The sequence below is a fragment of the Peromyscus leucopus genome, chromosome 15, assembly GCF_004664715.2.
Source record: "Peromyscus leucopus breed LL Stock chromosome 15, UCI_PerLeu_2.1, whole genome shotgun sequence".
NCBI lineage: Eukaryota > Metazoa > Chordata > Mammalia > Rodentia > Cricetidae > Peromyscus > Peromyscus leucopus.
The window spans coordinates 11,423,010-11,444,999 of NC_051076.1; the positions used below are offsets into that span (position 1 = coordinate 11,423,010).

Consider the following 21,990-nt stretch of genomic DNA (forward strand, 5'->3'; position numbering starts at 1 on the left):
TCCTTTATATATTCTAGATACTAACCCTGTATCATAGGTATAAATGGTAAAGATATTTTCCCATTATGTAGGCTGCTGTTTTGTCCAAATGATGGTTTCCTTTACTGGATAGAGCTTCCCGGCTTCATAAGGTCTTATTTATTAATTGCGGGTCTTAGTGTCTGTGCTGTCAGTGTCCTGTTTAGAAAGTTCTTTTCTGTGGCCATGAGTTCAAGCCTGTTCCCCACTTTCACTTCTAACAGGTTCAGAGTATCTGATCTTATGTTGAAGTCCTTGATTCATTTGGAGTTGAGTTTTGTGCAGGGTGATAAGTATGGATCTATTTTAACTCTGCATGCAGCCATCCCATGTGATAAGCACCATGTGTTGAAGATGCTGTCTTTTTCTCTAGTGTGTCTGTAGGTGTGTGGACTTATGTCCTCGTCTTCAGTTTGATAATGTCAAACAGTTTGTTTCTATCCAGTATCATCCTGTTTTCATTATTATGGCTCTGTAATACAACTGAAATCTGGGGTGGTGATACTTGCAGCAATTCTTTTTGTTGTTGGTTTAGCTATCCCAGCTTTTTTGCTAGCTTGTTTGTAGTAAAATATTATTTTCAGGTGTGTCACTTTTGTTTGTGTTGCATTTGTTTAACTCTGTGAAGCTGTGTTACTGTGCCTGTCTAAAATACCTGATGGTCTAATAAAGAACTGGCCAATAGCAAGGAGGAGAAAGGATAGGCGGGGCTGGCAGGCAGAGAGAATATATAAAAGGAGAAATCTAGAGGAGAGTGAAGGAACCAGAAAAGGAGTACAACAGGAACCAGTCACCCAACTAAACAGCAAGCCACTGAGTAAGAGTAAGAGTTACAGAAGTAAGAAAATGGGAAAAGCCCAGAGGCAAAATGTAGATGGGATAATTTAAGGGAAACTGGCAAAAAACAAGCCAAGCTGAGGCTGGGCATTCATAATTAAGAATAAGCCTTAAGATTTATTTAGGAGCTGGGTGGCAGACCCCTTTAAAGAGTAAAAGATGAACAACAGTACTTGTTTTCATAAGAAGTTTAAGATTGTTTTTTAGTTTCTGTGAAAAATTGTGTTAAAATTTTGATGGGGATTACATTCAATCTGCAGATTGCCCTTGGTAAGATGGCAATTTTTACAATACTAATCCTACCAATCCATGGGCACAGGAAATTGTTCCATCTTCTGGTGTCTTCGTTTTTCTGTCTTCTGTGTCTTAACATGTTCATATCCAAGTCTTTCACCTCCTTGGTTAGAGTTATACCAAGACTAAACCTCCAAACACATAAGCCTGTTAGAGACATTTCAGATCCAAACCATAATTCTTCCTAGAGCCTCCACAAGGAAGGCACTCTTCCAGGGACTCTATTTGAGCTCAGTGACACTCCTCTCAGACTTCTGATCTTCTGAATCTTCCTACTAAATTTGTGTGTGTAAGCCACCAAATATGCAGTAATTTATAACAGTGTCAAAAATATATAAAATCTCTCCCTAAAGGTGTTGAAATCTGGAGGCCCAGATTAGGTGTTGAGATTAATTATAAGTCTGAACTGAACTAGGGGGATCCTTTGGAAACAGGGACTCAAGGTTCTTTCATAGCTTGGGGGTAAAAGCGTAGAAGATTGAAACATGCAGCAAGTAGGCCTTCCCTCAGAAGAGCACATCACCATTCTGTCATGTTGTAGACATGCACATTTCTATTTTAGACTCTGCATCCTGGGCTGGAGAGATGGCTCAGGTGCTAAAGCAAGACCCACAACTGGAAAGACAAGAATCTGCACATCACCAATGCAATAGTTGTCTCTAGTTCGTTATATATACTAGATAACCTTGGATCAGAGGAATAATTGGTCTTTTAGAAAAAGTCAGGTTTATTATCTAATAATTATTCAGAGCAGGTAAAATGAGAGCTAGCCTATAAATATGTAGTAGCAAAGTAAATTAGCAACTCTGACTCTTGAGCTCCCCCAAAGCACCGTTGAACTAATTGAGAAAACACGCAAAACATGCATTTTATCTGTGTTCATGTCCTGCACATTTCCAACATGACTTAGATGGGACCCCTAGTAAATGCTGAAATACTCACTTCTAGAACTTTTCTAGTGTTTCTAAAGACCAGTATCTTTTCATGGGCACTATATAGGTAAAATGTTATAGGAAAAGTTAAAAACTAGGTTAAAATAGCAGCCTTTTAAAGGACATTAAAATATGCTGCATATGGATAAGAGATCTGTCTGCATTTATCATTAAAGTACTGAAGAGGGAAGAAACAATACATTACATAACTTCTTTACTCGTGTGATTAAACAAACACTTTGGACCTTTATAATTTCCACATTTCTGAACTGTTACTATATATTATGATAACAGGGATTATCATATATTTTTGATGTTGCCTTAACAATTCAACTTTTATTTGTAACTCTTCAACTTATTTTAATTACCAGCACAGTGTGCAGCATTTATTAATCAGCAGAGCCCTTTAAAGTTAAAATATGAAATTAGCTAACCCCTTTAATACAGACTACTCCAAGCAAGCAGTGATAGGAGAGCGGTTTCTGTGCAATTGCATTGCCCAGCAGGTGCTTTGGGGTACCACTGAGCCTGATTATTCTGTTGATAAGGATTTCTAGGTCTCTTCCAGCTAATTTCCAGTGGGAAGTCACAATCTTCTGCCTTCGTTTTTCTAGCTTAATTTTTCTGATGAAGTTCTGGTTCTTCATAGCACTGAGGAGCATGATAATAAGCCTTTAAGAAGCTCTAGAGTCTATCTAAAAGAATCCTGTATTCACCAGCATGTGGGAAGAGTTACACTCTCTTGTTGACCATGCTCCTTGGAAGAAACAAAACTGCCTTCAATGAATGACCACAGAACACTAGAGTTCTGTTTTATCCTTAAAGCCCTCAAAATCTAAAGAAGTTTCACTTTTGCATCATCTCTGTAATTTGTCATTTATATCTAGTCTAGCGATATACTTGAGAATATTACACATAGTCTATGGAATAAGACTGATAATAACTGAGAATAACTGGAATAAGACTGATAATAACAAATAACTGAGAGGTGTTCTAGTCCTTCCATCAGGCCTTTTCATAACTGAAGGACTCTTTCAATACAGTGACTGGCATACGAAGGGAAAGTTTACTGACTCAGTTTTCAGTGCTGGGAATCTGTGGAATTTCTGTTTCATACGCACATACATCTTTTTATTAGTAAACATTTTAACACCTAGACTTTCGTTCTCTAATAACCTTGTACACTCTCATATAATACCTAGTGCGTTTCAATTTAGAGTTCAAAAGTGTGTGAAAGACTTAGAAGAGGCCTGAAGGCTGAACAGAAGTTAACTGAGCAAAGCGAGGACAGGAACATAGGAGATGACATGGATGAAGCCCTTCCTATGCGAGAAGCACACAGCTCAGGGGTTCACTTTGCTCTCTGAGGCACCCTGTGAAACTTGACTACAGAAGACACAGCTGATGGTTATCCAGTCATACTTGTGATAGAGCATTTATTTTACTTAACTTGAACTATCAAACTGGCTCACTCAAATGATATGCTTGGGACAAAGACATATTACATCAATGGACATATGCCTTCAGCACAGGAATCAAGTATGGATTCGGGGAGCATTGTCATGTTAGGCAGATACACTCCTTATGACACTGTGAGTAAAGATTCCTGATTGACTTGATGACTTCTGACTTAGATGACTGACTAAATGGTGATGATCTTAATGTAAACATAAATAGGAAGCAAGCATAGGTGGATTAATAAGATAGGCAGTTGATTAATAAGATGAATTGTATTGTGCTGCAGCACTTCTTCTTATTTGAGTTTCCTACTATGGACCTGCTGAATGTCACTAGTACACATTGGAAAAACATTATTTTGTGTTAAAGACATGTGTCTGTACATAGAGATATAGAAATCATCAGTGTAAAGTTGTTGACTAAAACCATGGTGATGAAAGGATGCCCTCCCCCTCCCAGGAAAAACTATACAGAGATTAGATATAGATTTCTAGAATTTGCTTTAGTGTTAGGTCAGTGATTCTTAGTCAAGGAGACTGAAGTGTATATTGCCTTGGGGTTTACAAGTATAGACACAGAGTCAGACTTTGGATCACAGATAGTTCAGCTCATAGGAATATATGTTTGGAAAATATGTCTAGTTGATTCTGAGCCACAGTTCTTATTAATTTAAGCAGTTGCCAGAGCAACACACACACACACACACACACACACACACACACACACACACACACTAAATAACCATCACCAGTTTCCTGACTCTATGGGCTCACCCTTCCTTAATCACTCTGGCAGACAACAGCCTAATCTGCCACCAGTTTGCAGCTCTCTTGAGTGAAGAGCACCAACATACACACAGGCATGAACAAATATAGCCTTCCTTTGTCAGTTCTTGCCTCTTGTGCTTCTATCTACCACAAACATTACATTTCACTTGTGTGTGCTCCCAAGTTCCCGGTACCCTCCTAAAAGGGGAATTCCATCTAAGTATGCCTTCCACCCCTATATCTCTGTTTTTCAAAGTGATAATTGTATGGAAATACCTTCCTTAATGTCAGAGAAACAAGAGCGCTTGGAATAAGTGGATTCAGCTGTCTAGGAGAGCAGAGTTAAACCAGGTTCTAAGGATGCACAATGGATGAACTTTTCAAGAGGAGCGTAGGAGAGAGACAGAAGCACAGAGACCGAATGGGAGAGGAAGACAGAACAGAAAATGGGCTAGAAAGGTAGGCTGTACACAGAGAACGCTGGACAGATGGAATGTAATGGACAAAGTCTAAGCAAGATTAAAGGTTTGGGGCTTGAATCAATAGGAGATTGAGCTTCATGATTTGAAGATTTGAATTAACTGTCACTAAAAATAAATGGGTTGGTGAGAAACCTAGAATTATGAATGACAGTAATAAGATTATATGAAAAGAGGGAAATTAAACAGTTGTAAGGGAAAAAGGGTAATTCATTGGTATTATTTGGAAAATTATATTAAGTGCATTAACAGTCAATGTCCATTACAATAGCTCATTTTCTCTGAAGCCGTTTTCACCTACTGCTTCCTAAGACTTTTAGCAAGTCATCTAGAACTGCCAGGTCAAATGATGAGTCACTAGTATATGTCCCAGTAACTCCATTGCTTCTAAGCCTTGTTTTCTAGACTGAGCCAGTGAGATAGCTTTGCTGGGAGGCACTCGCCACCAAGCCTTACAACCTGTGTCCAATTGCTTGGACCCACACAAGTGAAAGGAAAGAACAGACTGTGAAGTTGTCCTCTGATTTTTACATGTGTTCCATGCCCCACATACCCCATGCACATATGTGAAATAAGTTTAAGGATGTAATAAAAACATGATTATTTTCCCAGATCTGCATCTTTGTTAAGATTAGAGAAACAATAGAGCAACCCCACTTCTTCTGTAATGTGGAGTCCAGGCAGTTGAACAGCACCCACTAAAAGACAAAGTACAACTAAAAATATATCTCAGCTTTTAAAGGAAGAAATTTTGAAATGAATTTATAACTAACCAAAATTTGACTATCAGCTACTTTGTGAGTATTAAGTTTTCATAACCATTTATACTTTACTTGAAGTCTAAGTAATTTTATTAATATTGAGATAGTTATTTAAGGATTATGCAATATTTATTTTTAAATATATACAGCTTATACACATATGTACACATACTTAATAGCACACCTACATGTGACTTGGATGAGCCGCTGTGGCTAAATGAAAGTAGGGTTACTCTGTGAGCCTTGGCTGTGCCTTCAAGAGAGCAAACTGCACAAACACAAAACACAAATGTATTGGAATGCCATTCAAGGAGAGAGGGAGACTGAAATGCAGCAGCTACTCAGCACACCATCTTTGAATACAGGGACGCTGGGCCACATCAGTTCTGCAAGTCTCTGATGTCCGTCCCGCGTGCCAGTTAGCATTGAAGACCATAATTTGTCTTCATGAAAGCTGTTTTCCCTGTATAGATGCAAATCTTTTGTGTTCCCATAACTAACTTTGTAAACTTCAAACTTCATTATTTCAATTTCTTAAATATTAAATCTTACTGGAAATATAAAGGAGTTCATTGGTAAAAATTAAAAATAAAATGAAAATGAAGTAAAACTTTTCCTAAATTTATTGTTTAAGGAAATATATGGATACAATAATAAAAATAAAATTTTAACTTAGACTTAGATTTTAAAATACCTTGTTTTAATTAAGTGTATCATGTGAAAATATTGGGAAATAGTAATGGCTTAATTAACATTTGCTGAACTTCAACTTTACTTTTTCAAACTCTATATTTTAAAATATTTCTCTCAGTAGGTTACTTTACCTTGCTGTGTATTTTTATTTTTCAAGTTTTGCTTTTTTTCTAAATATAACTTTCATTTGAAAAAAAGCACCCAGTTCTTTTTTTTAATTTATTTATTATTATGTATACATCATGTATGAGTGCAGGCCAGAAGAGGGCACCAAATCTCATTACAGATGGTTGTGAGCCATCATGTGTTTGCTGGGCATTGAACTCAGGACCTCTGGAAAAGCAGTCAGTGCTCTTAACCTCAGAGCCATCTCTCCAGCCCCCCAGTTCTTATTTCATGAGCACTATATCTCCTTGGATTGTGTTTATTAAAAACTATGAGTTTTCTCCTGGTTACTATAGAATGGCACCTGTTTCCTCTGAGGTTTTTGTTTTTCCTTGATTTTTCCCAGTTAGGAAACAAATCTAGCTAAGAACTGAGTGTGTGATTGAACTTTTGATGGAGAGACTTCATTATACCACAGTGACCTTTTAATTAAAATATTTCCCAGGGTTGAGCCTTGAGCACACATCTCTGGAAGTATTTGACAAGGTTCAGCTGACAGTTCATTTACAGATGAGCAGAGGAGGAACTAGATGAGTTGACTGTGGGATGAAATGGTTCCATTCCATCCAGTGCCTCCCTCACCTGGATGCACAGTGCACCGTGGGGGCTGGACTCTCCATGTCAGAGTGCCTAAGTCCACCTCTTATGAATATATGGATGTACAGTGTGAAGACAATGGCCAGGGACTCTCCTCCTCCCTAGGTCACTTTGGATCTGCCCTCCTCAGCTTTTCTCTGCAGTGACAACAGCTTCAGTTCCCAGCCTTTCCCAGAGTTCTGCAGGATAGATCGATTTAGTTTCCTTGGGCATCAACCTCTTCTGACATATTAACATTCATTTTTTCTCAAACTTCCGCAGTCAGTTACAAGTTTCCAACCCTCTTCCTCCCTTCTAAGAACCCTTCACTGTCTCCTGCTCATGTTCTTGTCTTCTGTCGTCTTTCTCATGGATGACTAGAGCGATTTTGTTCCTTTACTCTTATTTGGTGAGTTCTGTTGAAGATTCGGCAGAACCAGCAAAGCAAGTCACCAGGTTACACCAAGAGTGTACCACAGTGACAGTGCTGTGGGAGTGTAGGGGTTAGTCTTTCATGTTGAACCATTAATTCCTAAACTAATCACAAAGCTCAAAATAAAATCAGATGCTGCTGGATGTAGCAAGGCACTCCTTGTACCATCTGGTCCAGCATGTTTCCTGGCCCACATGGTCTTCACTCCATGCCACGTACTTCATTCACATGAGGTTGCTGGTTGCCCATAGCAGCCCCATGTGGAAGCCAAGATGCATGAGGCCAAGTGACTAGGCATGGAAGTAGAGGAGCAAGGCAGAGCTGAAGCATGAGTAGGGTGGGCTGACTCCACAGCACTGTCATTCCACCCAACCAGATATGCCTTCACCTGGGGTGTGCTATGAGATTTGAAGAAAATGGATTTCAATAAGAACTGCCCGTACTGCTGAACTGTTGTTTTGCTTTTTTTTTTTTTTTTGAGATTTATACAATTTTGAAATGAAGACATTTTTGTTTACAATATAAATTTTGAAAAATCTAGACCTTTAAATTGTTAATTGGATGTTTAACATCATAATATATTTAAAACTCACAAAAATCCCAGTAGAAAAGTTTGAGGGTCTCCATCATTAAACTAGTAGAAAAAGAAAAGTCCCAGAAACCAGAAGACTGACAGTGGCCAGGGTTGAAGTGGGCACAAGTATTCCAATTCCAAACCCTTGTTTTCTCTGAATCAGTTCTCTAGAACTCTAACCATGAATATTATCTAATTGTCCTTTCAGATTTTTGCCATTTTCTTCCTACCATAAAAAGGAGAAGTACATCCCAATGATACACTCATCAAGCAAGTACAATCCTAGCTCTTACGGACAGAAACACTTCCGCAGTCAAGACCCTAAAAAGTGGATCAGTGACAAGGTAGGTTTGTGGATGCAGTAGAAACGGCTAAAGATAGACACCGAGGAGAGCACTAGGTAATGGAACCACTTTTAAAAGACTGAAGATAGACATTGATGCTAGTAAATGCAACTATTCTCGTTACAGTTATGACCTTCATAATCATAAACTTATTTGAAGCTGTTGTAAAGATGGTACAGCTGACCTATGTCAGTGAGGTTTGCATTAATCCTTTGTGTTATTGGTTTTTCAATGTATGTTTTATGATTATATTTCCTATAATCAGGAATGTGGACCACTGACTTTGACAGATGACCAGGGTTGGGGTTTGAATGTGAAATCCCAGAGTGGAATGGACTATTGAGCATGGAGGCCAGATATTTCTTTCTCTCTCAATCTCTGTGCATATATATCTACATGTACAGAAAAGAGATATGTGATTGGTGTATACAATATGGAATTTACACACTTGACACATATATATGTATGTAGTATGCACATTTATAAAGTGTACAGAACATGTAGGTTTTAGCTGGCTTCTATAAGGTGTATTTTTGTTCTTGCTATTTTAATAAATTATCCTGGAAAACCAAGTGAACAAAATTAACAAAGTTGCAAGTGCCACACTAGCTCATTTCAAAATATATTGTGTTACCATAGTAATCAAAACAGTATGCATGGTACAGGCATTAAAAGGCACACACTGACTGATGGGATAGGAGAGGAAGTGCAGAAATATGCCCACATGTGTATGCTCAGTTGGTCCTCAACAATGCTGGCAAACACAATGGTAGAAGGGTAGTCTACTCAACAGACAGTGTTGGGAAAATTGATATTCGTATGCAGGAAAATGAAATTGGATCCTTACTTCTCACCATACTAAAAAATGAACTCAAAACACATAATCTAAGTCCTGAAACTACTAGAGGAAACAGAAAATCTTTTGATATTGGGCTCAGCATCACTTTTTGGATATGACCTCAGAAGCTCAGGCAGCAAAATAGAAGTATACAAATGAAATTGCATCAAACTGAAAAGCTTGTACACAAAGAAGCCACCAATCAACAAAGTGAGAGTCATTCAGTCGGATGAGGAAAATGTTTGGAGCCATGCATTGTAATAAGGTTCAACATCCAAAATTTGCAGATAATTCCTAAAGCAAGGAAACAAGCAGGTGTGTGTGCACACGTATGTGTTTGTGTGAAGGCAAAGACCTAGAAAGATGATTTTCAAAAGAAAATATGGAGGTCTCTAGTGAGTACATAGACAAGATATTCAACATCACTAAAATTATCACTGAAATGCAAATTGAAACTGCAATATAGCCTCTCCCACTTGACAGAATAACCATTTCCAAAAAGACAAAAATGTTGGCAGGTTGTGAGAAAAGGGAACTCTTGTTCTGTTTGTGGGAGTGCGACTGTTTGACCCAGAATCAGAATTGTGATGATAAGTCCAAAGGGAATGAAAACAGTATGTCAAAGAAGTGTGTGGACACCATGTTAACTGCCAGGACAGCCACCAAAGATGAATGCATATGGAAATGGGGTACACACACAGTGAAATATTGTTGTGCTATAAAAAAAATCAAAGAAATCCTGTTATTCATGATGTGGATGAACCTGGGAGACTTTAATGGCAATGACAAAGGTCAGGTACAGAAAGATAGATACTATACCATCTGAGTTAGAAAATCAAATTCGTGGTAGAGAATAGAATAGTGGGTCCCAAGGGCTTGGAGATGGAAGTGGGTTAAATTCCTGCTGCAGGGACTCTACACTGTGGCTCTCTGCTCTGCTCAGGGTGGCAGGGAAGTTGGGCATTGGGAGCAGTCATCCTACCCTTTTGATATTGGAGGAAACCATGTGCCCTGAGTGGGAGAAGCAGAAGCCATGATGGTCTCTGAGTTGTCTTGTGGGGTCATTCTTCCATTTCCTTGAAGGGCAGTTGCCCAAGCTGTCAAGTACAGAAGTCATAGCCTACCTCCACCATCTACTTCCTTCCCATTTAGTTCAAGATGTCAGTGTCTTAGCTCCTCTAAGTCCAGCTCTATCCAGACTTCTGTTGAGGAGCTGAGTAAATTCAAGTTGAACCATCAGTTCTTCCTATCTCAGGAAAATGCTGTTGTCTCTGCTTTGTTATGTATTCCTTTAAGAAGTGCTTTAGCCGGGCGGTGGTGGCACACGCCTTTAATCCCAGCACTCGGGAGGCAGAGCCAGGTGGATCTCTGTGAGTTCGAGGCCAGTCTGGGCTACCAAGTGAGTTCCAGGAAAGGCGCAAAGCTACACAGAGAAACCCTGTCTCGAAAAACCAAAAAAATAAAAAAAAAAAAACAAAAAAAAAAAAAAAAGAAGTGCTTTCACACTTCATTCCATCTTAATCCATAATGTAAATACAGGATTTTCAGGGAGAGGGAGTAAATATTTTTAACATACCACAAGGTACTTGTCTTTGTATTGCTGTGAAGAGACACCATGACCACGTTAACTCTTATAAAGCAAACATTTAATTGGGGTGGCTCACTTACAGTTTCACAAGTTCAGTCCATTATCATCATGGCCAGGAGCATGGCAGCATGCAGGCAGATGTGGTGCTGGAGGAATAGCTGAGAGTCCTACATCTTGCAGGCAACAGGAAATCTACTTACTGTCACACTGAAGGAAACTTGAGCAAAAGAGACCTCAAAACCCCGCCCCCACAGTAACACACTTCCTCCAACAAGGCCACACTTCCTAATAGTGCCACTTCCTTTGGGGACCATTTTCTTTCAAGCCACCACAGTACTTTCATGTCGAACATTTTGATTTATTATTGTTATTGGTGTGGGTTTGTGTGAGAGCATGCACATACATGACACACATGTGGATGTCTGAAGATGGCTTTCAGGAGTCTGTTCTCTCTTTCTACTCTGAGCTCCAGATATGGAAGTCAGCTTCTAGGCTTGCTGAGCCATCTCATCTATCCATGAGACACCTTTGAAGTTATAGTTAGTAAGTCGTTCTGTTTAAAGGCTTCTTCAACACTAGCAATTCCAGGTATATAGTTTGTACAGTGAGCTCGGTCTGTTTAGGAACTGATTAGCAGAGGTGGGCTTTATCCTGTCATTTTATAAAATCCCACAACCAACCTGTTTTCGATGTTTTCCACCAATATGCAACCCTCCTAAACACAGAGTAGATATAATCTCTATTTTGAATGTTTACAAAGGTGATATGTGTTTTATTTTCTAATCAATGTAACTCTTCATGTTGGTACCTTTTCACCATTTGATGGAATTCAGCCAAATCCTTCCTTTAAAGTCTGAATGACTTTAAGCATGTTCATCTCTGTCATAGGAGGAAAGATCCTTGGGTAATGTTCTGTTTCCTTAAATAGAGTCCTGCTTCCTTTCAGAGTTTTGTGCCTGATTCACTTAACATAATCCAAAAATGTGCACTTGTATGTCTGTCTCACTTTAAGCAACTTCATAGAAGCAGAAACATTTGAATACTCACGAGAAGGGAGAATAGCTTATTTTATTATTTCAGAAGACTTATTAGAGACAATCTTTAATTCTTGAAAATTAAGTGAAGAAAGTACAGATTCAGTAAATGTTAATAAAGCACTGCCTCCCCAGCCCTGTGCAAACCGTGAGGAGTGTGGTGAGCTCCACCTTCCTCCTCTCGTCCTTGTTCCTTCCCATCTTCCTTTACTCTTCAAATGACTACACCAGCTAATCAAATTATCCTTCTGGGGGCAACCGTGATAATACAATACAGGGTTATTTCACTACTTGTAAAACCTAGGAGTTACTGAAAGTATTTTATATTTTGACTTGATACCGAATAACTTGGGGAAGAATTAATAATTTTTAAGTAGGTTTGTTTACCAGTCTACACTTTTTAGTAGTTTCTCGCTATGAGTGTTTGGTTAGTGTAGCTTTAGAGTTTCTGCCTTGCCTACAGTCAGGACAAATCTCTGCCACCCGCCAGTCCCACAGCCGCTCAGACCCAACCAAGTAAACACAGAGACTTATTTTGCTTTCAAACTGTATGGCCGTGGCAGGCTTCTTGCTAACTGTTCCTTTATCTTAAATTAATCCATTTCTACAAATCTATACCTCGCCACGTGGCTGTGGCTTACCAGCACCTTCACATGCTTCTTGTCATGGCGGCAGCTGCAGTGTCTCTGGTCATGGCGGCGGCTGCAGCCTCTCTGGTCATGGCAGCGGCTGCAGCATCTCTGGTCATTGCGGCGGCTGCAGCAGCGCCTCTTTCTGCCTTTGTCCTTTTATTTCTCCTCTCTGCTAGTCCCGCCTATCTTTCCTGCCTAGCCACGGCCGATCAGGTTTTATTTATTAACCAATCAGAACAACTTGACATACAGACCATCCCCCAGCACAGCCAAGTGCAGACCATCTCAAACACCTGCACTCAGGCCCATGGTCCTAATCATCCTCTATACGGACCTGCTGGGTAACGCCACAAGGAACCCAAGAAGGGCTCCCACAGGACATACAGAACATCCCACAGCAGGTTAGCCTGCTAACTTGCTAGCGAGATCTAAAGCTTGTGGCGATTCTCCTGCATCTGCTTTCTGAGTGTGGGAATTCCAGGTGTGTGCTAATATACCTAGCAGTTCATTTCTTTTTAGAAAATGTGATTTCTTGATCTTGAGAATTAGAGACCATAGATTATTACTGGAGGGATAGAGCTAGTCTTAGGAGACTGGAATTGTTAGGTTCATATGCAGGCAAATAAAAAGACAAAGGGAGGTGGAGTATTTATATACATTAAATGTGCGTTGAGGGCTGAGGATGTGGCTGGGTGTTAAGGCTCTTACTTAGCATGTATGAAGAGTTGGCACTCAATCTCCAGCCCTTCAAGAACAAACAAAGCATAGTTGGTTGGATACAGTAGATTGATGTCATTAAGTACCCACCCTGCCATTGAATGCAGTAGATTGATGTCATTAAGTACCCATCTTGCCATTGGATGCAGCAGATTGATGTCATTAAGTGTCCACTTGCATTTTGCTTTGTTTTGCTCCAAAGAGCTTTATCCAAAAAAAAAATCATAAATTCAAATGAATTGAGAGCAAATAATAATTTTTCCCTAAAAAATGAAGTCAGTAATAAAAAATAGTGTTGTGTGTATATATTTTTTTCATGTGTTTGTATCAAGCTTGCATATAGCATGTTTGCATGTATGTAGGCAGTTTTACATGTATGTGGATACATGTGTGGGTGTGCAAAGATAACATAGGTATCCTTCTTCCTTTGCTGTCCATGAGTCTCTCACTGAACCTGGAGCTTGCTGGTTCTGGCCAGTCTAGCTAGCCAGTTTTCACTAGGGATTCTCTGTCTGCCTGAGACTACAAGTGGTTTCCACATCTGCCAGGCTTTTAACTTGGATTCTGGGCATTCAAACTCCTGTCCTCACACTTGACAAGTGCTTTATCTACTGAGCCATTTCCCCAGCCATGTATTATATTGTTTAAGAAGTAAAAATAATGAGATAATTTATATATCATGCAAATTACCCATATTTCTTAAATCTACTTATGAACTGCACCAATTAAGCTACTCAATTTTAATTCAGTGTTTCAAGTAATCAGACTTTGAAGTTGAGGTAAATACTTTAGTATTACAATTCCCTATAGTGCTGAGCTCTGAATGGGTGTGAACTAAACACTCCTGGTCAATTGATGTTAATGTCATCTGTTCAGGTAGGTCTAAGAATCTGACAATCAATAGTTCCACACACTCAACATGGTTTGTTTGTTGAAATACCCATGTTCACATTTACCAAAGCAGAGGTGACCATCTCTGTCCTTATCTGAATTGGAATGATCTTCTGTCTGCCTTTTAGATAATTACCTTTAATGGAACTATTTCCTGTGTCCCATGGTTTTCAAAAACCAGGAGAGATGCTGAGGATGGTTCATGTTGCTAACTCATTTCTCCATCTTCCTGATTACAGTTGAATTAATGACAGCAGACCTCCCTGCTCTGCATTTGTGCATGCACTTGGGCCCCAAACATGATTGTATATGATACAAAGCATAGGAATATCCAGCACTCCAAAGAAATAATTTGGGGAACTAAGCATATTGCACAGAACATAAAGCTGACCTTCCCTGTCCATGCTTTGGGAATGGAGTAGGATGGGGAACACATCACGGATTTAATGTGCCACATCGCCTTCTGCAGAAACTTGGGTGGGACTGCGAGCTCTTGCCGACTGCACCCAGAGATTGAATCTGCTGTCACTAGCATCCTGATGATAATGAACATTCAGCTTAACGACCGTGATTATGATGATCATAATTGATGTGCAAGTGCTGTGTGTGGGTCGTCACAGTTGAGCTGTGCAGCACCGAATGCGCCTCGGCTGGGACAGTTGTGCTTGCAGGCACTGATTGGGATAAAATACGCCTTTCTACTCAAACAGGCCAGCCTTGCGGAATTTCAGGATCCTTCTATGCTTGCCGATCGATGATTAAGCACTTGCTGAACAACAGCCCTTCACAGTTGTTTGTTTGGTGCGGCTTCGTTTCATTAGGAAATGTAAACAGTAAAATAATTAGGTGTAATTGAAGGAAAATATTTTGCTCATGAGCTGGCCTTAAATAATCAAATATATACAGTTCCTCCCTCCCTCCCTTCTCTCTGTCTCCCCCTACCCCTGTCCTTTCAGTAAGCTCAGAGGTTGGCCCCTGTGGCCACCCTTGTTTAGCCTTGCCAAGCTTGAGTACGTTTGAGGACAAATATAAAATAAAAATTTGTGTTATAATTCCAGGCAGTTCTGTATATATGTGTTTCACTGTGTTTTCCTTTAAGACAATGGAACAGCAGAGCCAAAGGTTTCATTGATGATATTCAACCCACACCGCAGTGTCTGTGTGTGGGACAGGCTGTTTATGTTTGTGTTTGCTTTACCTTTTAATCACTGTTTTCTTTTGGATCAGTTTGTGGCACTCTATTAATTTCCAATTGGTTATTTAAATGACCTCAAAGAGTTTCTGATTTGACTTTTTAAGTGTAAATAGAAATAGCATATGCAGTGATGTATCCAGGATTTTGAAAACCTTAGTTCCCACTCCATTAGCCTGTGATCACTAACCCAAAGGTTCAGTTTGCACCTCATTCTAGCACGCTTGGTTTGAGCATTGAACAAGCATAGTAGAGTACAGTTTTGCAAAGAAGCATGGTCAGCCATTTGAAAAGACACTTTGTACACATAACCCACTGTCCCAAATTGAGCAACGTCTACATCCTATTATTAATAACCAAGAAGTACTGGAGAGATGATGCTAAACACTTGCCCCTGAGACCTGTAGAATTTACATCACCCTAGGTGAAACACATACCCCAGCTGTTCATCTGCACAGTGGTAGAGGGCAAAATCTTTGCTTGACACTTGGAAGTTTTATAGCTTTTACCCATAAAATTTCCCACTTGAGGTTTTAGTCCGATGTAGTCAGTGGTCTCTGAAAAGTTCCCTTTGAAGTTTGAAAGTCTCCAAACCGTCAATGTGTCCTGTCTTTTCATGCATTTTTGCTAAGCCAGAATAACAAGAGTTAGACTCATAATAATGATCATGGACGATCTCCCTCTCCCCTGCTCTATAACTGAACTCCTAAACTAATTCTCCACATTTTAAAGGCTCTAGTTTGCTTTTGTTTGGTTGGGTTGGTTCTTTCTTTCCCCCCTCCTCTGTGTGTGCATGTGTGTGTGCGCGTGTGTGCATGTGCGCACTCACGTGTGTGGCGTTGGAAAAGAGGCAAAAGCCTCAATAGAATGCCCCCATGCCTGTGGATATCCTCAGAAGTGTGGACATTAATATCTCTGCATGAGATCCTGGTTATTTGACTTGTTGAAGGAACAAGTTTACCAGTTTATGAGACTCTAAGCCAGCATGAAGATTCTTCAGACAAACAAACAAAAACAAAAAAATTAAATGTAGAGCTGCCATAGGTGTCTGTACCACCCCTGGGTATATACCTGAAGTAAGTAAGCCAAGTCAGCACACACAACAATGTTTGCATCAGTGTTTGCTGCAGCACGATTCAAAACAGACTGGCTATGAAGTCAGCCTAGATGGCCATCAGCAGTTGGACAGATAAAGACCATGTGTTGTTTTCAGTCTAACGGGAGTTTTAATAAGATTGCTATTTTTCATGTTCTTGTACATTTTATGGACAGGGATCCTAAGTCAGGCCTGCATGCTTTTGTCAGTAAGGGTTGTTGGCTAGTGAACAATGCTGTAGAGAAGAAAAAAGAGAGGGTATCTAGGCCTTACTTCTACAGAATCCTGTTTCCCCCCCTTACTTCCCTCTTTCCCTTTATCCATGTCCCAAAAGGTGGACTGTTGTGATCTCTTCATGTTTGACTCCAACTCTAGCTGCTGCCATGGAAGCCACATCACTGGGCTCTGCTTGGTGTCGTCACACGTAGTTTGTGCTCTCTCTTTCTGGGGTGATTCTGTCTGCATCCTCTGTGGCACTCCCCTCTTTTGGAACATTCTGTAAGCAGTCTTCTCCCTTCTTTGCACACACCAGGAGTGCATCAATGGGGCACTATACTGACTCTGTGAGAACTGAACATTTATTTCTTTAGTTATAGGTCACATGACGTGTTTTCCAATCCTCTTAATGTGGGGAGGAATGTGTTGTGTCTACTTTTCCTTCTGCTCCTTGTGATTATTATCTTAGTGGAGGGGTTGATGCACAGAGACATTTGGACTTAGCTTTAGATTAGGATTGCGATTTCTTTTTCCTTAGGGCCAGCTAAAAAATCTTTGAAAATCATGTTAATGGCAAGTTTCCTCGATGACTCAACAAATCTTTATTAAGCACCTTGTGTGGATCAGAATCAGACTAGGCAGCAAGGATCTAACCTTGAGCAAAAGCAAATAGGGCCTCTGCTCCTACTGAGCATATAGTTTATGAGGAATAATAGACATTAATCATTGCTCAAAATACTATAATGAAAAAGCCATAGATCTGTAGGACTAGATAGCAAGGAAGCATGGTTGGCAGGAGAATATGATGACATGCCAGAGGAAATGGTGCTTCTGCTAAAATATGAAGAAATGTTAGCGTTAGCAAAACAAAATCTCTCTCTCTCTCTCTCTCTCTCTCTCTCTCTCTCTCTGTGTGTGTGTGTGTGTGTGTGTGTGTGTGTGTGTGTGTGTGTGTGTGTGTGTCTGTATGTGTTTAGCAAGTGATTATATAAGGGAGTAGAGAGCCTCTAAGGGGCTCTGGGATTGCAGAGAATGTGAACTTCCAGGTCTCAGGGAGCATATGTTTTTATGTTTCAAGGAACTGAAAGGAGGCCCTTGGGGCTGGAGTTGAGTGTGGAAATGTGTATTTATTAGGTGCTAGAGAGATGGCTCATTGATAGAGTGCTTGCTGCAAATATGAGAACCTGATTTCCCTAGAAATGAGGTGCACTGTTGTATATGCCCATAATCCCAGTGTCAGGGAAGCAGAGCCTGTTGTGGCTTGCTGGCTAGCCAATCCAGCCCAACTGGCAAGTTCTAGGTTCAGCAAGAGACCCCAGAGAGAGTTGAAAAATGTACTCTGTGTTTAGTTTTGGCCTCCACAAGCACACACATATACCAATACACTCAAGTATACTAACACACACACACACACACACACACACACACACACACACACACACACACAGAATATGCTGGATTCAGGAACTTTGTTGCTAAACCTACAGATGAACACTAGGATAAATTAAAGACTTTGTTTTTCATACTGGGGGATTTGAAAGGTTTCAAGCAACATTGAAAGATGAGATTTATATTTTCAAAAATCATTTTATTTCAATGTGGATAATTACTTTTAGAGAGGCCAAAACAGAAGGAGAAGAGACCAGTTGGAAATAGTAGTCCAGGGAGGATTTAATGATGGTTTGTTCTAGGACAGAGGAAAGCAGACTTGGAGAGATGGAAATTATTTCAGAAATACTAAGAATAGAAACAATTGTTATGCTAAAATTGAAAATGAATTAAATGTGATAGAGTTACAGAAAAGAACATTTGCTAATTCCCCATCATTTTCCATGATAGGAAACTGGGTTAATAGCAGTAGTTCTCAATGGGAGAAAAGGAGGATCACAGTTTGGGGACAACCAGAGAGAGGAGACCTTCAATCATCTTGGACGGATTTGAGTTTGAGATAGATGGTGTTGACTCCTTCTATGGAGATGCCAGAAGGAGGGCTAAACAGCGAGGTCCATTTCCTGTAAGAACAATCTTGACTAGAGTTTCAAAATGGAATGAATTGCTTCATAAGAATAGACTAGGATAATAATAGAAGATAAGATGAGAGGGAAGATAGGAGACATCTTGAGGAATGCCAATATTTGTGGCCACTGGGGGTAGGAAACCCCTTCAAGGAGATAGTTAACATGTGAGAAAAATCAAGAGAACCGTGTTATCGAAGAAGTCAAGGAGAATAATACAGTAGGAAGGAAGGGAGGAAGGAGTGATGAGCCGTGTCAAATGATGCCATGGAGTCAGATCAGATGAGTGCTGGAAAAGCCCCACAGATTTAGCAAGGCACAGGTCACTAGTCTCTTATCGGGAGCTGATTTAATGACAGTGTGGAGACCAAGCCAGACAGAAGTCACTGTGAGTGAGAAGCAGAGGAGGAGGAGCGACTGTATCTAGAAAATAATTTGAATAGGCTCGAAAAAGAGAATCATAGCTGGGAAGAAAGATGAGGTAAAATGCCTTTATTTTGTTTTTCAGATGGAAAACATTCAGCCACGAACAAATTACACTATACTATATACATTTTTAGCGAATTTTCTGTGTCTTGCAATTTTTTTTACCTTTTATTATCTTTTCAAATTTTTATAATGTTGGTGATAAAGACAGATGTTGACATCACTTTCTTATAAATCTACTCTGTGAGCTGTTTGCAAAGGGTTACCTCACATTGGGGATATTTAATAAACTAATCTACCTCTTCTGTAATTCCTCCATTGGAAAATGTGGTCCCTTGATGATGATTTCGGGCTTTGAAGAATGAATAGATTCTGAAGAGAAAATTAGATGGTGCTTATGAGGCTGCTACCAGCAGAGCACCTCACTTTGCTGTGCCTTCTGCAATGTGACAAAGGGGCACACTGTGTCACTCCTGTTTTCTGGGTTTTCTTAGAGGCTCCAGGAAGGAACCTCCTCCCTGACACCTGGCCACTAAATTCCTCCAGCCCACACAATCCTCTTCACACCACATACTGGGCTTTCCCTGCACTCCCCCTTCAGAAGACCTCTCCCAGCCTGTGGTGGTGCACTCCCCCTTCAGAAGACCTCTCCCAGCCTGTGGTGGTGCATTCCTGTAACCCCAGCACTATGGAATAGAGACAAGAGGACCTAAGTCTGAGGCCAATCTCATTCATACAGTGAGTTCCAGGACAGCCAGGACTGCATAACAACAGTTTCCAAGGCAATCAGAAGAGAAACGCTCCCCCTCCAAGTCTTCCTCAGGCATGTTCTTTACTAGGGATTTAACAGCTTCTAAAAGACCAAACCATGCCATAAAGTGACTTAGGTTTTCTTATGGTAAAGAACATACCATTGTATTCAGTTAATGTCTTAATTACTATTAACAAATCTTTTTGTCATTTTGAAAGAATGTATCTGCTGTTAGAAAAATGAAGGCATACCTCTCCAGATTTCTCTGTAGCTCACCAGTCTAAAACCATATATGAAAGTGACATGTGTCATGTTATGTGTGAAAAACAGTTGGTATCTGTCTTGTAATTTTTCCCTTAAAGATTTATGTATTTATTTTTATTTTATACGTATTGATGTTTCACCTGCATGTCTGTATGTGTACCACATGTGTGCCTGATGTTCACAGAGGCTAGAAGACATTGGAACCCTAAGACTAGCATTACAGCTGCTTGTGAGTTGCCTTGTGGGTGCTAGATATCAAACCTGGGTCCTCTGCAGGAGCAGCAAATGCTTTTAACCACTGAGCCACCTCTCCAGCTCCTTTTTTGTGTATCTTTACATCACAGAAAATCATTTCTGTTCTATTTTTCCTCATCTTCTGGAGAAACTCATTTGTGCTGATAAAGCCTATGAATAATATTTTAAAAAGTATTTTCTTGGAAATAAGATTTTTGAAAAGAGTTGAAATGTGAAACTCCACCAGTCAGAACCTGAAGCTTTATTTACTGATCTCTGTAGGGTTTTGAGATAGTACATACTGTTTTGCTAAATGAATTCAGAAATCATCTGTCATTCTAGCTCTGACATCTAATATACATAAATAATGTCCAAAGGGTGGAAGCAATCTCATCTGCAAGTTCTGATAAACTCTCTAGTTCTGATGGCATGATTAAGGAGGTCCCAAATCTCTATGTCCAATATATACAAAGTTTATACAAGAAATGTTCGTGCTCATGTCTGCTGCTAAACCTAAAAGGTCGCAAGATTTCTAACACTATACCAAAAAAATAACTGATGGACTGCACAAGGTTAGATGTATTCACTCCTAATATGTGTAGTCTATCTTTTTATCCTAAAATATTACTACTAAAATTCCCTGTGCTTCAGCTCTCTGCTCATCGTGCTGCTCTCATGAACATAACTGCTGGCAGTGATGAAGGGTCTGAACTGCTGCACTGCTCAGATTGGAAGATTTGCAGGTTCACTTTCAAAGCATTTGGTATGCCGTGAAGAAAACCCCTGCCGAGCGTAGCTGCCACATTGGATGAAGCCCTGGCTTAGCAGCGTTTCAACAATCAGTGGCAGCTCTGGGGTCTGGTATTTAATGTCATGCTAACATGAATTTTCACTTTCAAGAAAGCTTGTGTCTGTTAAAGGGTGTTCACCACATTGCCTCAACAAGGTCTAATGTTTGAGAACAAAGACCCTTTTAAATTTGACCCATCTTCCCAATGTATTTTAATATTTTAGAAATTGTTTTCATTCTTATTACTATGTGTTATGATCTTATAAGGGTTGACAGTGTGGTTGGTTTTGTGTAGTTACCTGCAGAAAACATTGTCTGAAGAGTATCTGCTATATATTCGGGGTTCATTGACCTTTGCTCCATTCATCTTGCAGTATTTTCCAGAACGAAAACAAACATACCTTCACACAGGAAAGGTACCAAAAGGAAATAGCTGGAGACCCCTCTCAAGTCATATTTCTGTTTAAGAGTGACCATTATTTACTATGTGAGGAGGGAAGTGAGCGTATACTATGAGAGTTAGTGTGAGTGATCAAGACAGATGACACACGACAGTGTTGCATGCTCTGATGGCTGTTCCTAAGTTGTCAACGTTAACTAAAACCAAAGAGGCTTGGTTCACCTGTGAGGGATTTCTTCTTAATTAAATAATTTGAAGTGGGAAGACCCACTTTGAATGCAGATCTTTTGAGGTGGGATGATCCACCTTTAATCTGGGCCACATCTGCTGGCAGCCTATATAAGCAGAAACCTTTCACTCTTTGCCTGCTTTCTCATGTTCTCACTTGCAAGTCCTTCACTGGCATTAGAGCCTACTTTTTTGGGATCCTGGCATATGTTAAAGACCAGCTGATGTATCCAGCCTTGTGGACTGAACAACTACTGGATTCTTGGAACTTCTGTTGGACTAGCTGGATCACAGCATGTAATCCATTTTAATAAATCATATGGTGTGTGTGTGTGTGTGTGTGTGTG

The 21,990-nt window shown here is 39.9% G+C and overlaps 1 protein-coding gene across 1 annotated transcript in view; it reads left to right on the forward strand.

The window, feature by feature from the left end:
* Positions 1 to 21,990, forward strand: part of Spata17 (spermatogenesis associated 17) — a 174,577-nt gene that overhangs the window by 118,712 nt on the left and 33,875 nt on the right. Inside the window, 1 exon segment of the mRNA XM_028876740.2 lies at positions 8,196 to 8,331. Coding sequence (XP_028732573.1) covers positions 8,196 to 8,331 — 136 coding nt within the window.